The 13194-nt window shown below is 39.0% G+C and overlaps 1 protein-coding gene across 5 annotated transcripts in view; it reads left to right on the top strand.

Moving 5' to 3' along the window:
• The window catches only part of Galk2 (galactokinase 2), a 120089-nt gene that overhangs the window by 96251 nt on the left and 10644 nt on the right, over nucleotides 1-13194 (top strand). For all 5 annotated transcript variants that reach the window (XM_047538484.1, XM_047538482.1, XM_047538485.1 and 2 more), the window contains one exon: nucleotides 12945-13146. In XM_047538484.1, coding sequence (XP_047394440.1) covers nucleotides 12945-13146 — 202 coding nt within the window. The remainder of the gene's footprint in view (nucleotides 1-12944; nucleotides 13147-13194) is intronic.

Here is a 13194-nt window from a genome sequence, read left to right as displayed (position 1 = left end):
TCCAGTGCATCCCTCTCAAAAGAAAGTTTGGGGCAACAGCCTATGTGTTTTAGGTAAGCCCTTTTGCATGACAGCTTCACACTTGCTTAAACTGTTCTTGTAATCAGTTCAATGATTACTTTTTGATCACATTGGTTATTAAATAGAAGAAGACTTTCTTCCTTTATTCAACAGATATTTGATTGCAGGCCAACTCTTTGAGCACTGTGCTAAATATTATGCATTCATAATCAGCAAGGCCAGCATAATACTTGCCTTCATTTACTTGAGCATTTTGTGGAAAGACAACAATAATTACTAAAGTGTTCTGACGGAAATATTCTACTTCTCAGATAAGCACTGATTTTTCTTTTGCTTCTCTTTCATCCCTTTTTTCCTCTTCCTTTTCTTTTTTCCTATAATTCAATTAATAGAAGAAAGCTAAGACAGGAACTCATTCCCTTTTATGTCAAAATATCAGGACAGGCTAGCTGTAGGCAAGCGTGACATTGTTCCCATAGTTCTTCATTCAGCTCTGCATTGACCAAGACTCCTTTCCAACTCTCTAGGCTCCTTTTCATTTGAGATTGTCTCCTTCTTTCACTTTTTCCAAGAACAAAGTTGTAGTGAAATTCTGGGAAGTTAGTAGGAAAATACTTCTCCAAGAAAGAGAAGGAAACACAAAAATGTGGTTCATGCAGGGAGTAGCTTCAGATTCTTCCCTGGCTGATGGATGGGAGCAAAATGACATTTATTGAGAATCTGGGTTATAAAGGTAAGGAGGGCACAGTTCCTGCCCTCATAAAGCAGTGTGTGATAACTATAATTAGAAAGGAATGCACAGATGTTAAAGATGTATACAGTTGGGAAGACAGATACCTTTGACTGTTACATTTTTGGAGAGCTTCATGGAAGAGGTGGATCCAGCTGATACTTAAAGAGATGTTGAGGAATGCACAATCTGTGTGGGATGCTGATGTTGGGACTTCCCTCTGGGACTCTGTGCTGTCAGTGGACAGGTAGCAATGGAACAGGACATTTCATGTGGGGTGTGGAAGGATTGAGTGCATTGAGGGGCCTTCATTTTGTTGGACAGTGGAAAAATGTGCTGAATTTTCATGCACTGAAATGCATGAAATATTCAGGAAGGCCATAAAATAGTGATTTGGGAAATTTATTATGTCAGCTGTGTACAGGTTGATTAGAGGTGGGAGGGAAAGTGCTTGGAAGGTGGTGAAATAGTTCAGACAAGGGATGATAAAATTCCAAACTAGGAAGATTAGAATGTAGAATGGAAGGGAAGGGAGAGATAGGCTGTTTTATCATGTGAATAACCCCAGAGTTACTCATAGGAGCTTAGCATAGTGCCAGAGTGTAAAATGCAGGTGAGGGTGACTAGAGCAACAGTTTTAAGATCAGAGCAGTAAAATTTATTATAAACCAACAGTGCTGGCTCTTGCTTCTTTGGAATCTGAGAAAGGGAAGCTATAAACATGTGGGTCTGCTACTCTTCCTGGACAAAATGGTATTATACTGTGGATTTTAAAATACTCACAAATGCCTCTTGGAATGTAGTTTTCCATGAATTAATGTGGTTTGTGTTGAAAGTGTATATGTATTTTTTTGTTGGTGGTTTTGCTTTTAAAAGCAGGTAGTTAAAGATTTTTTCCCTTTAAATGTAGAATGCTAATTTAATTTAGTCTTTTGCAGCATGGGAATGGGACACTAATGTGGCTGAAAACAGCAGTTTATTTTTTGTGGGTTTGACCATTTCAGAAACTTCACATTTATGAAAAATATTATTACTAGGAAAATAAATTTGAAACCACAGTCCAACTTCAATGAGGATTGTATAGTGATTTTTCCATTATACTGCTTAAATACTCCAAAGAGTCTATGCCTCAGAACAGGGACTTATTATAACTTTGCTGCATAGGAAAACAGAGGACTCCAGAGTGGATTCTGAAGTGGTTTTCCCCATCCATCTCTGGATTGCTGTTCTTGGAAACCCATGGTGGGTTGAGCCCACTGGAGCTTTCTACTTTGCAGAGAAATTGGCCTGTAGCAGGCAGCTACATGATTGTACAAAGGCAGCTAAAGCCACAACTGCTTTTAGCCCCTCACCCAAACAATGAGAAAGTATTTTGGAGCAAGAGAGTCTCAGAACGATTAATTATATACTCACATGGTAAAGATTTCCAACTCTCTCAGACTTGCATACTTATTTTGTTTTGATTAATTGTCCTGAAACGAAGTCTGATTTCCAAGATATTTATCACTTTTTAGCTTATTAGCTGAAACCAATGCTCTGCATTCTTCTGTATTTATAAAACTTTATGCAGTTTGGTGATATGCGGCTACATGGAGAGGCTCACTCCCTGGAGATGAGGGGTTCAACTCTCTCTTACACACAACTGAACTGACTCCCAGGACAGGTAGCCACACTTTAAGAAGTGTAGATAAAGACTAAGCTGTATCATAGGAAGAAGCAGGCAAAGGAGACCTGAAATTCAATCGTTTGAGGGAAGCTGAGTGGTTGTTCTGGAGAGAAGACTCAAAAGCTAATAGTAATGGCATTCATTCTACAGGGAGCAAATGGCAGGTGTTCCCTAGCATTTGAGCCCCTTTTTCATATCAGGGAATCCCTACTGTTTATGTTGGTTAACTAGCTGGTGGTGTGAGTGCCTCTCACCAACATACACAGTTTCCTGTGGTGGAAACCAACCTCAGTTTTGTCTCAGGTCAATTGAAACCTGGATATGAACAATGGTACCAGACTCCTCTTGCCATTCTGGGTTGTTTTTATTTCTGGGGCTTTGGGTCTAGCAGGCATGAATCAGCTGATAAAGTATCTAGAGTTGAGTGTCATATCTAGACTGCTCCTGTGGAGTGTCCTAACTGCCTGCTTCCCTTGGCTTCTGATCATCTCCCTCCTGGTTTTCTCACATCCTAATAGAGAACAGAACTATGTCATGAGTCCTTGTAGATTTAGTGAGCTCCCTAATACCTTTGAAATAAGTTCCTTTTTGACATAATTATTATAGCTGTCTGTTGTTTACAAACAAGAATCCTAACTGATACAATGGTTAAAACCTACAGTGCTTTCTTATGTCTAGCTGGAACTCTTAATCTGGATACAATCATAGCTTTATGGCATCTTTGTGAGTATTGCACTGTATGCAGAATTTTAGTTATTTGTGCACACACTCATGTTAGAGAGAGGGTTCATTTTTCGTAGAACAAAATGGGAACTTTACTACTCATCTTTTTAGAAGAGTTGATAGATTGTGGTTTTGCATGCTGACACAGAGCAGCTCTGCTTAGTTTAACCATAGAGGCTTTCAGTGACTAACAGGTACCTGTAAAAGATAACTGTAGTAGCAGAAGCAAGAAACAAAGCAACAGGGACAGAACAATTCCTCTTTAGGCTTAGTGCATCAAAGTCCCCAAGCTGTATGAGCTGAGTCCCTAGGCTATTGACAAGTTTGCACCCAAATAAGGAATGTAGAATACACCCTCAAATAGAATTGCACCAACTTGCTTGCCTTAAATGTACTTCAAACTTGCTTATGTATAAAAAGTAAAAGCCCTGCTGTGCTTGGGGCTCAGATTTTGGAAATTATCCCTCTGGATCATGGCACCACTAATAGTGTTGCTTCCAGATATCCGTGTCCTGACCTTCCTTTTGCACTACGCATTCGCCTTTATTTTGTTCTCAAAAGGTTCTATAACCCTAAAAACAAACAAACAAACAAGCCAACAAAAAAAACCAGAACCACTTATCTATAGGTTATAATTTATATACTTTACCATGATATACAAGGCCTCATTTTCTGACCTCTGCCTACTGCTTTAAATTCTCTTTCAACATGTACTTTGCTGCATCTGTTTCTTTATCTTATTTCATGCTTCATTCAAATCAGACTACAATGGGTCCTGTAGAAGCTCTTCATGGTTTCTAATTCCCATGTCTTTGCTTATGGTGTTCTCTCTGCTTTAAGTTCTCAGTCCTTTTCTTTTCTCCCTACTCAGCCTTTAATTGGTATGCTGAACACCTACTCATCTTTCTGTACTCTGCTGTTTCATCTCCCTGGTGAAGGTTGTGATCTCTGTGCATGTCCCATCAGCCCACCTAATTCCAACATTGCCGGTAGCCCAAGTCAAGCTAGCTGCTGGTGTGAGTGCCTCTTCCTTGTGACCTTGGGGCATTTCCCAAAGTCACTGAAGGCAGCTCTGCTTCCCAGGCACATCTTTCTGGAGAAGTTAACCCTTTTAGGGGCCACATTCAAACAGTGGAAGTCTCATTGAGTTAGTGCTTATCTTCCTATTATCTCTGGGCCAGTTCTAAGGCACATTCTACAAGGTTCTTCAGAGAGACCCCAAACAACTGAGTCCACATTGTCCACACTGAGTCCAGGTTGTCCATACTGATAGTGTGCTAATTAAGCTCCCTCTCTTACCTTTTTTCGTTTCCTGACTCACTTTCCTTATTCTTGATTCCTGCTTCCTAGAGTCCTGTCACCTGTACTTTCAGGTTATCCCCTCTTGGTTTTGGGCCTCAACTTCAACTGTGAGGGCAGCATCTGTTGCTCTTTATTGTTCTTAACAATGATTGCTCTCTAGTAGACCATTATTTTTTGAGAGTGAAGAGAATATCTTATTAATTATTGTTGGTCCCTCAGTTTTAAAACTGGCACATGGTGGATCTTCATCAGTGTGTATAAGACATAAGACACAGGAGTTATCTTTAGGTATTTGAAGGACTACTTGACATTTACATATCTGGGGGACAGAGCTAAGACAAAAGAGTAAAAGTTATAGGAAGACAGACTATAATTCAATATGGAGCTACCGATGCACCTAAGGAGGGAACATTTGATTATGACACTTAAGTTGGCTAATTATGATATGCTGACCCACTTGGGAAAGAGTTTTGCTGACATACTCCTCTCTGCAATGAATTCTTGGTTTAGAGAGTTTTATGGAACAAGATCCACATGATACCTATGGGAACCATGAAGACATAAGCTAGTGAGGTAGGCTGAATCTCAGATGGTGGGAATGGTGGGTCTGGGTGGAATAAAGTTTCCAAGAAGTAGCTGTTCCTCAGTTCTAGCCAACTGTTGCTGTGCAGGGATGCAGGTCCAGCCCAGCCAGACTTTTCAGTGTTTTCAAGAGAAAGCAAAAATCTAGATTCTTACATAAAATTTCCCCAAATTAAGTATTATATGACTCAAGAAAGCCTCATTAAGACCCACTATAGAGCATGAGTTATTAATTTGTAGTCTTTGTGTGGCCTGGTGCAGCAGAGGATATTAAAGTTTTAGATGTGAGAACAGCTTCCTGAAGAGGTTGCCCCAGGTTCCAACCAGCTTGCTCTCTTCAGGCTCATGAACACACTGTTTGTTCCTATTTTAGTCACCCTTTTCATTGCTGTGATCAAAGACCTGACAAGAACATTTTTAAAGGAGGACAGTTTATTTAGCAGTCATGTTTCAGAGGTCTCAGTCCATAGATGGCTGACTCCATTGTTTAGGGCCTGAGGTGAGGGAGAACATCATGGTGGAAAGTATGGTGGAGGAAAGTGACTCAGGACATGGCACCAGGAGAGAGAGAGAGAAAGAAAGAGAGAGATTTCCATCACCATGAACAAAATATATACCCCAATGGTATAACCCCAATGACCTCCCTCCTCCTGCCATACCTTACCTGTGTACAGTTACCACCCATTTAATCCCTATCAGAAGATTAATGCACTGATTACATTAAGGCTCTCATAACCCAATTATTTCACCTATTAGATTTTTTGCATTGTCTCACACGAGAGCTTTTTGGGGACACCTAATATCTAATACATAATAATTCCCAACTTGGGCCTTTGGCCATTCTATCTTTGCAGCAGAGAAGCTCCGTAGTTTAGACCACTCTCCTATGTCATCTCCTATTACTGGTCCTCCTGCACCAAGTCCTGTATTCTTAGCATACCTTTAGCATTTCCAGCACTTGGATAGATACTGAAGTTGGCCACTGTCCAAAGGTCTCATATTTTTCCCTATTTAGCTGAGATCCTTAAAGCAGGGATTTCTACTTCATGTATCTTTCATGTCATTTTGAACATGAGATGGGGCACGTGGCAGGTACTCAGTAAGAACTATTGGGTGACTTGCTAAATGGCCATCTTACCCAGGGCTTTTGGCATCGCTTTAGTAGAAAAGGAGGTAATAAAGAAGAGGCCACCAGCTCTTGCATACAGAATTTAAAATTAACCAGTAGGACTCTTTCAGAGTTTGAATAGGTATGTTCTTCATCTACTGTTGACCTGCTGTCCCCAGAACTTGTGTGAGGAAAATGGTGTTCAGTGTGTTTCATTTGTCAGAGACTTTCCCTCACCCTTCTTCACCAAAGATGAAAGAAAATAACCAATTATTTGTGCCCTGATTTATATTCATTGATTAGAGATGGGTTGTGATCATAAGATGATATGTAGCCTTCTACCTTTTTTAAGGCAGAAGTTAGTAAGCACTTCTTTGTTGCAAAGATTGCCTAAAAGGAAAACAAAAACCAGTCTCTTTTAACTGGTTATAATTATCTATTTTCTATTTCTTCCCTTTTATTCAAAACACATTTTATTTGTTTTAGAAATCTCTACCATATCTATGAAGCAAAATACAATAAAAACAATTATCAGTTATCTGTGATAAGGGATATTAAGATACACTTTGGACACTGAAGTTTGTCAATGACCTCTAAGCCTTATTTTAGCCAACTTTCCCCACTGATTGGTAAAGATTCTAGTAAGTATAAATTCTAAAAATAGGAGGTCTTCTCCATAGTTCCAGTTGTATTTGTCCTGCAACTCTTCACTTAGCCTACTTTTGGTGCAGTTGTATTAGATAGGGAGATGAACCACTCCTTTAACAAACATTTATTGAGCCCATGCTATGTGCCAGATCTTAGTCTAACTGCTGGAGATACAGTAATAAAGATATCAGACAAGATCCTGGCTTTCTTGGAGCTGACTTTCTAGTTGTGGAAAGTTGTACAAATCAATGAAAAAAGGAATATACAAGAAAATATTGATGGTGACAAGTTTTGGGAAAATAAAATAGGATGAAGAGTGTGTATGTGGTGTGTGTGTGGGGGGAGGTGCTACTCTAGATTGGAATTGAGGGTAGCTTCTAAAACTATAGCATCTGAGTCTTGCATGACAAGAAGGGGCCAGCTATGCAAAGATCACGGGGAAGAGTATTTCATATCAACAAAGCAGCTGCTGCACTGGGCCGAAGGCAGAAGCCCATATTGTATTCTGGAGGCACAGTGGCAAGACCACAATGTCTGGGAAAAGAGTAGGTGATGAGGGATGAAGTCAGAGGAAGAGAAAGTATAGCAATGGAATTTACTATACAAATGAAAATCATATAACAAATTTTGCTGTTTAAATGTATGTGGTCATGAACATTTAGATTTCAGAATTGATGCATGGTTTTAGGATTAGATTCAGTAATTATCTAAGATCCACGTTGGAGAAAAACAGTGTTCCAAAATCCATGTGGTACATCCCTGCTTTGAAGCCTTGGATTTCCCTTGGGTAGGACAGGCCACTTGTAGTATTGACGGAAAATAACATCTAGTGTTGTATTCTTGAATTGAATTTGCCTTGGACATAGTCACACATGCAGTGAACATAGAAAGAAACTGTTTCCTTCATCCTTTAATATAATAATTGCTCTCAAGGATTACAAGAACTTATAGGCAGATAGAACATCTGGTTATAAAGTTAACTGGACAGGGAAGAAAGCTGTTATGGACAAAGTTTCAGATTTTCTTGGATCTTTTCTTGGATTCAGAGGAGTTGCCAGCATATAATAAGCCAGAATCCTGGATCCGGAGAGCATTTGTGATATCTAGCCAACACAGAACTGCTTTCCCTCCCAAAGGGTGGTCTCTAAATCTATTTTAGCCTTTGGCAAGACCTTTATATCACAATTGAAACCAGATGCCCTTTCTGCCCTTTCCCCTTGTTGTCTCAGTTTCTACCGTTGGGGAGTATGAGCAGTGGTGATCTCTCACGCAACTTCAGAGTGCCCAGCAAGAGCCCTCATTAGACGTTCCTATGCAGAAAGCTTGCTGTCCAACACTTCCTCTGCAGGGACAGAATAGATACAAGGAGCTGCCAGGATTGTGAAGTTCTGGTAATCTGCTCAGTACCGTCTGAATATTTCTTGTCACAAAGCAAAGCACCAAGTCTGAAGGTTTAACAGAAAACATCTTTCTAGACAGTTTCTACTTCAGAACCTTTAATCCTAAAGGAATATGTAATGGAGTTTTAATTGAGTTTTATTATAGGATATGGCCCTGAAATGTGCTTGGATATGATATTGGGAATCCAGAATATCAAAATTACTGTAAATTTCTGATTTAACTGGATATATGTGTGAACTTTGGGTCTTGGCATGAACCAACTGAAATTTAAACTTGGGACAACTCAGAAAATTTAAATATGGACTTTGTGTGATAAGGAATCAGTGGTTATTGTGTTTGGTGTAATGATGATATAGTATTTATATAAGAAAAGTATTTCATAGGAGGGCATACTCAAATAGAGAAGGAGGAAAATATGTAAGTGGTCTATAATTAATTTGAAAATACTTCAGCAAAATATCAATTAAAGCCAATATGGAAAATGTTAGTAATCGTTCAGTATAGGTGATGGCTTGTGGAGTTTGCTATAGTATTTTCACCAGAGTCCAATCTGTTTGAAATTTTTTTATTATTCAGAGTTAACCCATTAAAGCATGGTGCTGTGATTTGTGAGCTAAATAGCACTGTTTTATGATCATACAGGACGTCACTTTATTGTGCCCCTTGTCCTGCAGACATAAATGACAGTGGACGGGGAAACCAGGTGATTTCTTTATCCATGGAACACTGCAGTAAAAATGAAACAATACTCTTCCCTCCCCAGACTCTGATTTTGTAACTTGGTTGGTGATTGTGGAGGGTAAAGTAGTTCAGAAGTAAAACTGAAACATATGGAATCCCAAAGCTGGTATTTTAAACATTTTATTTCAACTTCAAGGTTTAGAAAAGAATCATCTTAAAACTACTGTTACCAAAGTCATTAGCTTTCCTCTCAAAAATATTCTACAACCTGGAATATATTAACATGTATGACATGATTGGCACTGTCTCAGGCACGTAACCTCAATCAATTGTACTTCTTTGTCCTTTCCTATTCAGAGATTTCGAGGAGTTGTTGCCACATCCTCATGTGCTGTTTCCTCATACGGTCCATTTTTGTAGAGGGTATATGCCAGCATTGGGTATTGGTAAGACTTTTTTCCTTTGGGATGTTTTGACACCCAGACTCTAAAATAAATCATATTCCCATTTCAATGGAACTGCCTGATGGAAACAACAAATTCACATTGCAGTGTGGGCTGATTCACATGACCTGCTACTGATGGAACAAAACATGTTGTTGTTGTGTGTGGGTGGGTTTTTTCCCTTACCTACATTTAACTTGTAATTTCTCTCTCCCTCCCCCATTTCTTATTTTTCACCCATACTTGGTGTCAGCAATTGCAGATTTAATAGCAAAGGGAATCCTGCTATCCCCTTTCCTCAGTCTTAATAGCTCCTTAAGCTGTGAATAGTGGAAACTCGCTTTCATTTTTAAAGCAACAATGACCAGATGGAAGTATTTTGATTTCAAACTAAGATTAAAAATAAAACCCTTACTATATGATCATCGACTATAAACACTCATTGAACTGTCATGTAAGGCACTGTGGCAGTGCTCTGGGGCGAGACTGTCCTGGGGGGCAGGTACAGCAGATTTTGAATTCTTTGTTGAGATATGAGAAATAATTACTATGGAAAATGTTTGATAAGCACCACATGAGTGCCACGGACTGCAAGTGTGGTACAAGTTCAGGGTCAAGAAATTGTTTCCAGCTGAGGCCCTCATGGCTTCATGGATGATATAAAATGTAATTTGAACCTGCAGAAAGAGGTAAAATTTTGACACAGAGAAAGGTCAAGAAACTATTTCCCTGTGGGACTAATGAGTATATCCAGAAACAAGGAGTGTTAGGGTAACACAGGCCATTTTGGCTGAAGGGAAGAGATCCTACTGAGGCTGAACATAGTGAGGGCAGGATTTTGGACTACTGGGGAGACAGGGTTTTGAGTAGTGATATGAAAAAGGCTGTGTTTGGGGAGCTCAATCTGGCAGTATTGACTGGAAGATAGGTTGCAGAAAAGAATATCAAGACAGGGATATCAATTAGCAGATAACTGAGAAATAGTCCCTAGGCAAGAGAACACAGTACAAATTTGAAGATGTGGGAATAAAAGAGTAGATTAGAAGACATATATTAGTAAAGAGGAACTGATTAGATTTAGAGACTAAATATAGGTCCTTGAAAGAGAGTAAAGAGAGTAGGAAAGTTTACATGAATTTGCATCATTTCATTGATGCAAATAGTTGTTATATCTCATATTACTCATTTGAGAATATTTGAAAGAAAAATTAATTCTCCATTGTTAATTTTTAATAAATTTAGCCCCATCCTTATAATCACTAAACTTTTGCACAAGTCCCGTGAGTAGTGTATTAATTTGGGCTACTATAACAAAAATATGACATGCTAGGTGGCTTAAACAACAGAAATTTATTTCTTACAGTTCTGGAGCCTGAGAAGTTCAAGATCCAGGGGTCAGCAGATTCAGTCTCTGATGAAGTCCCTCTCCCTGGGATACAGTTGACTGTGTTCTTGTTGTATCCTCATAAGGTGGAGAAAGTGAACTCTAGTTTCTTTCTCTTCTTATAAGAACAATAAATCACATTGTGGGACTCCATTCTCATGACCTCATCTAAATGTAATTACCCCTCAAAGACCTCAGCCCCTAATTCTATCCAGTTAGGGGTTAGGATTTCAACATATGAATTCTGAGAAGACACAGACATGCAGTTCCTAATCCTGACTTTCCTTCTTCTAGCCTGGGCCGCCTTTTTATTCACCTCGCAGAGTTATGAGAATGGTGCTGTGGAGGAGAAAGAATGTAACCTGAAACTGTAATAGAATTTATTGCTTCATAAATAAAAATGTAAAAGTACTTCTGAGAAAGTAATTATGGTTTAGGGGAGAAGGGACCTTGAGGCAGACCCAGGAGAAGGAGAGTCATGGAAGGAAGATCAGTGTCCTTCCGTGGAGGAGCTGGGGAATAAATCCTCTGAGCCTACTGTCTGCCCTCCTTTTTTCATTCCCCAATAATGAATTTCATTCCTCAGTACCTTGTCTTTTTCTCCCCTCCTTCCTCCCCTGATCTCATTTCACTACCCCATTAGTCTCCCTTCTATTTTCAAAGCCCCCCCCCCTTTTCTCTTTAGCTTCCATATATAGGAGAAAACATATGACCCTTGTATTTCTGAACCTGACTTAATTTCCTTAACTTGATGTTCTCCAGTTCCATCCATTTTCCTGAAAATGACATAATTTCATTCTTCTTTATGACTGAGTAAAACCCCATCATGTAGTTATGCCACATTTTCTGTAATAGTTCGTCTGCCTAGACTGGTTCCATAACTTGGCTCTTGTGAATTATGCTGCTATACATATGGGTATGGATGTATCACCTATAGTATGATGACTTTAATTCTTCTAGGTAAATAACACAGAGTGCTATCGCTGGATCATATGGTGGTCTATTCCTCCCATTCTGTGTTCTTGCCAGCATTTGTTATTTGTATTCTTGATGATTGCCATTCTAACTGGAGTCAGATGAAATCTCAGTGTGGTTTTGATTTGTATTTCCCTGATTGCTATTGATGTTGAAAAAACTTTAAATATATATGTTGGTCATTGGACCTTCTTTTGATATGTGTCTGTTTAGTTCTTTTGCCCATTTATTGAGTGGGTTATTTGTGCTTTTGGTATTAAGTTTTTTGAGTCCTTCATACATATTCTGGATATTATTCCTCCATTGGAAGAATAGTTGATGAAGATTTTCTTCCATTCTATAGGCTCTATCTATTTAGATCCATATAATATCTATATAATATATATGTTATAATATACATATAAATTGTATATATAATTCTAATTTTTTAAAATTAAAATTTTTTTAGTTGTCCATGGACCTTTATTTTATTTATTTATATGTGGTGCTGAGAACTGAATTTGCTATGCAAGTGCTCTACCACCACGGAGCTACAACCCCAGCTCCAATAATATACATATTTTAATGGGTATAGTATATTTTTTAAGAAGTCCCCTGTCATTAAAGTTTGGATTGTTTCTTATTTTTTTGCTAATATAAATAAGGCTGCAGTATATATTGTACAGATATATGTATTCATAAATATTTACACATGTATAAAGAATTGTGTTTCTATGTTTCTTTAAACACATTTTTATAAACATAGTTGCATGAGCATTTTAAGTTTTCCTTTCTGGGAGGTGAGGGTACAGTGAAAAGAACATGCTCTAGGGCCATACATCCCTGATTTGTCCTGCTTCTGTTGCTTTCTGGATGTGTGACCTTAGGCATGTCAGTTTGCTCCACTGAGCCTGCTTCTCTGTTAAACAGGAATAATATTGCTTGCCTCCCTGTGCTATTGAGAAACACATGAGGTAGTGCTTTTAGAGCCCCTGATTTGTAGGGAGTACTCAATACCTGTCACCCTCCCTTCCTATGGAATGGTTTAGCTGGCACACACCTGTATACATTTTTCTGCATTGAATGAAGAAAGTATTATTACAGGATTTTATTCAAAATTAAGAAGTAAAACTGACTTGCAAATAGGCATATTTTGACTATGAGGAAATCTTTCCATAAAATAGAGACCTATTAAAAGTCTAAGTTTTGATAATGAAGGCAAAAGGGAAGCCTCAAAACTGTCTTTGTGCAGAGTAGTACAGTCAGTCTTTCTAATCTTCCCCATGCCTTTGCTTCCTTAGTGCTCATCTTCAAACTCTACCAGCGGGCAAAGCACGTGTACAGCGAGGCTGCGAGAGTGCTCCAGTTTAAGAAGATATGTGAAGAAGCACCTGACAACATAGTCCAGCTGCTAGGAGAGTTAATGAACCAGAGCCACAGGAGCTGCCGGGACATGTACGAGTGCAGTTGCCCTGAGCTGGACCAGCTGGTGGACATCTGTCGGTGAGGCTGAGAGAGCAGCGTGGTGGGGACCAAAGGATACCACCAAAG

This window comes from Sciurus carolinensis, chromosome 2, assembly GCF_902686445.1.
Source record: "Sciurus carolinensis chromosome 2, mSciCar1.2, whole genome shotgun sequence".
In the NCBI taxonomy this organism is placed as follows: Eukaryota; Metazoa; Chordata; class Mammalia; order Rodentia; family Sciuridae; genus Sciurus; species Sciurus carolinensis.
Note: the sequence above shows the minus strand (reverse complement) of the source record. Positions and strands in the feature narration are given on the sequence as shown.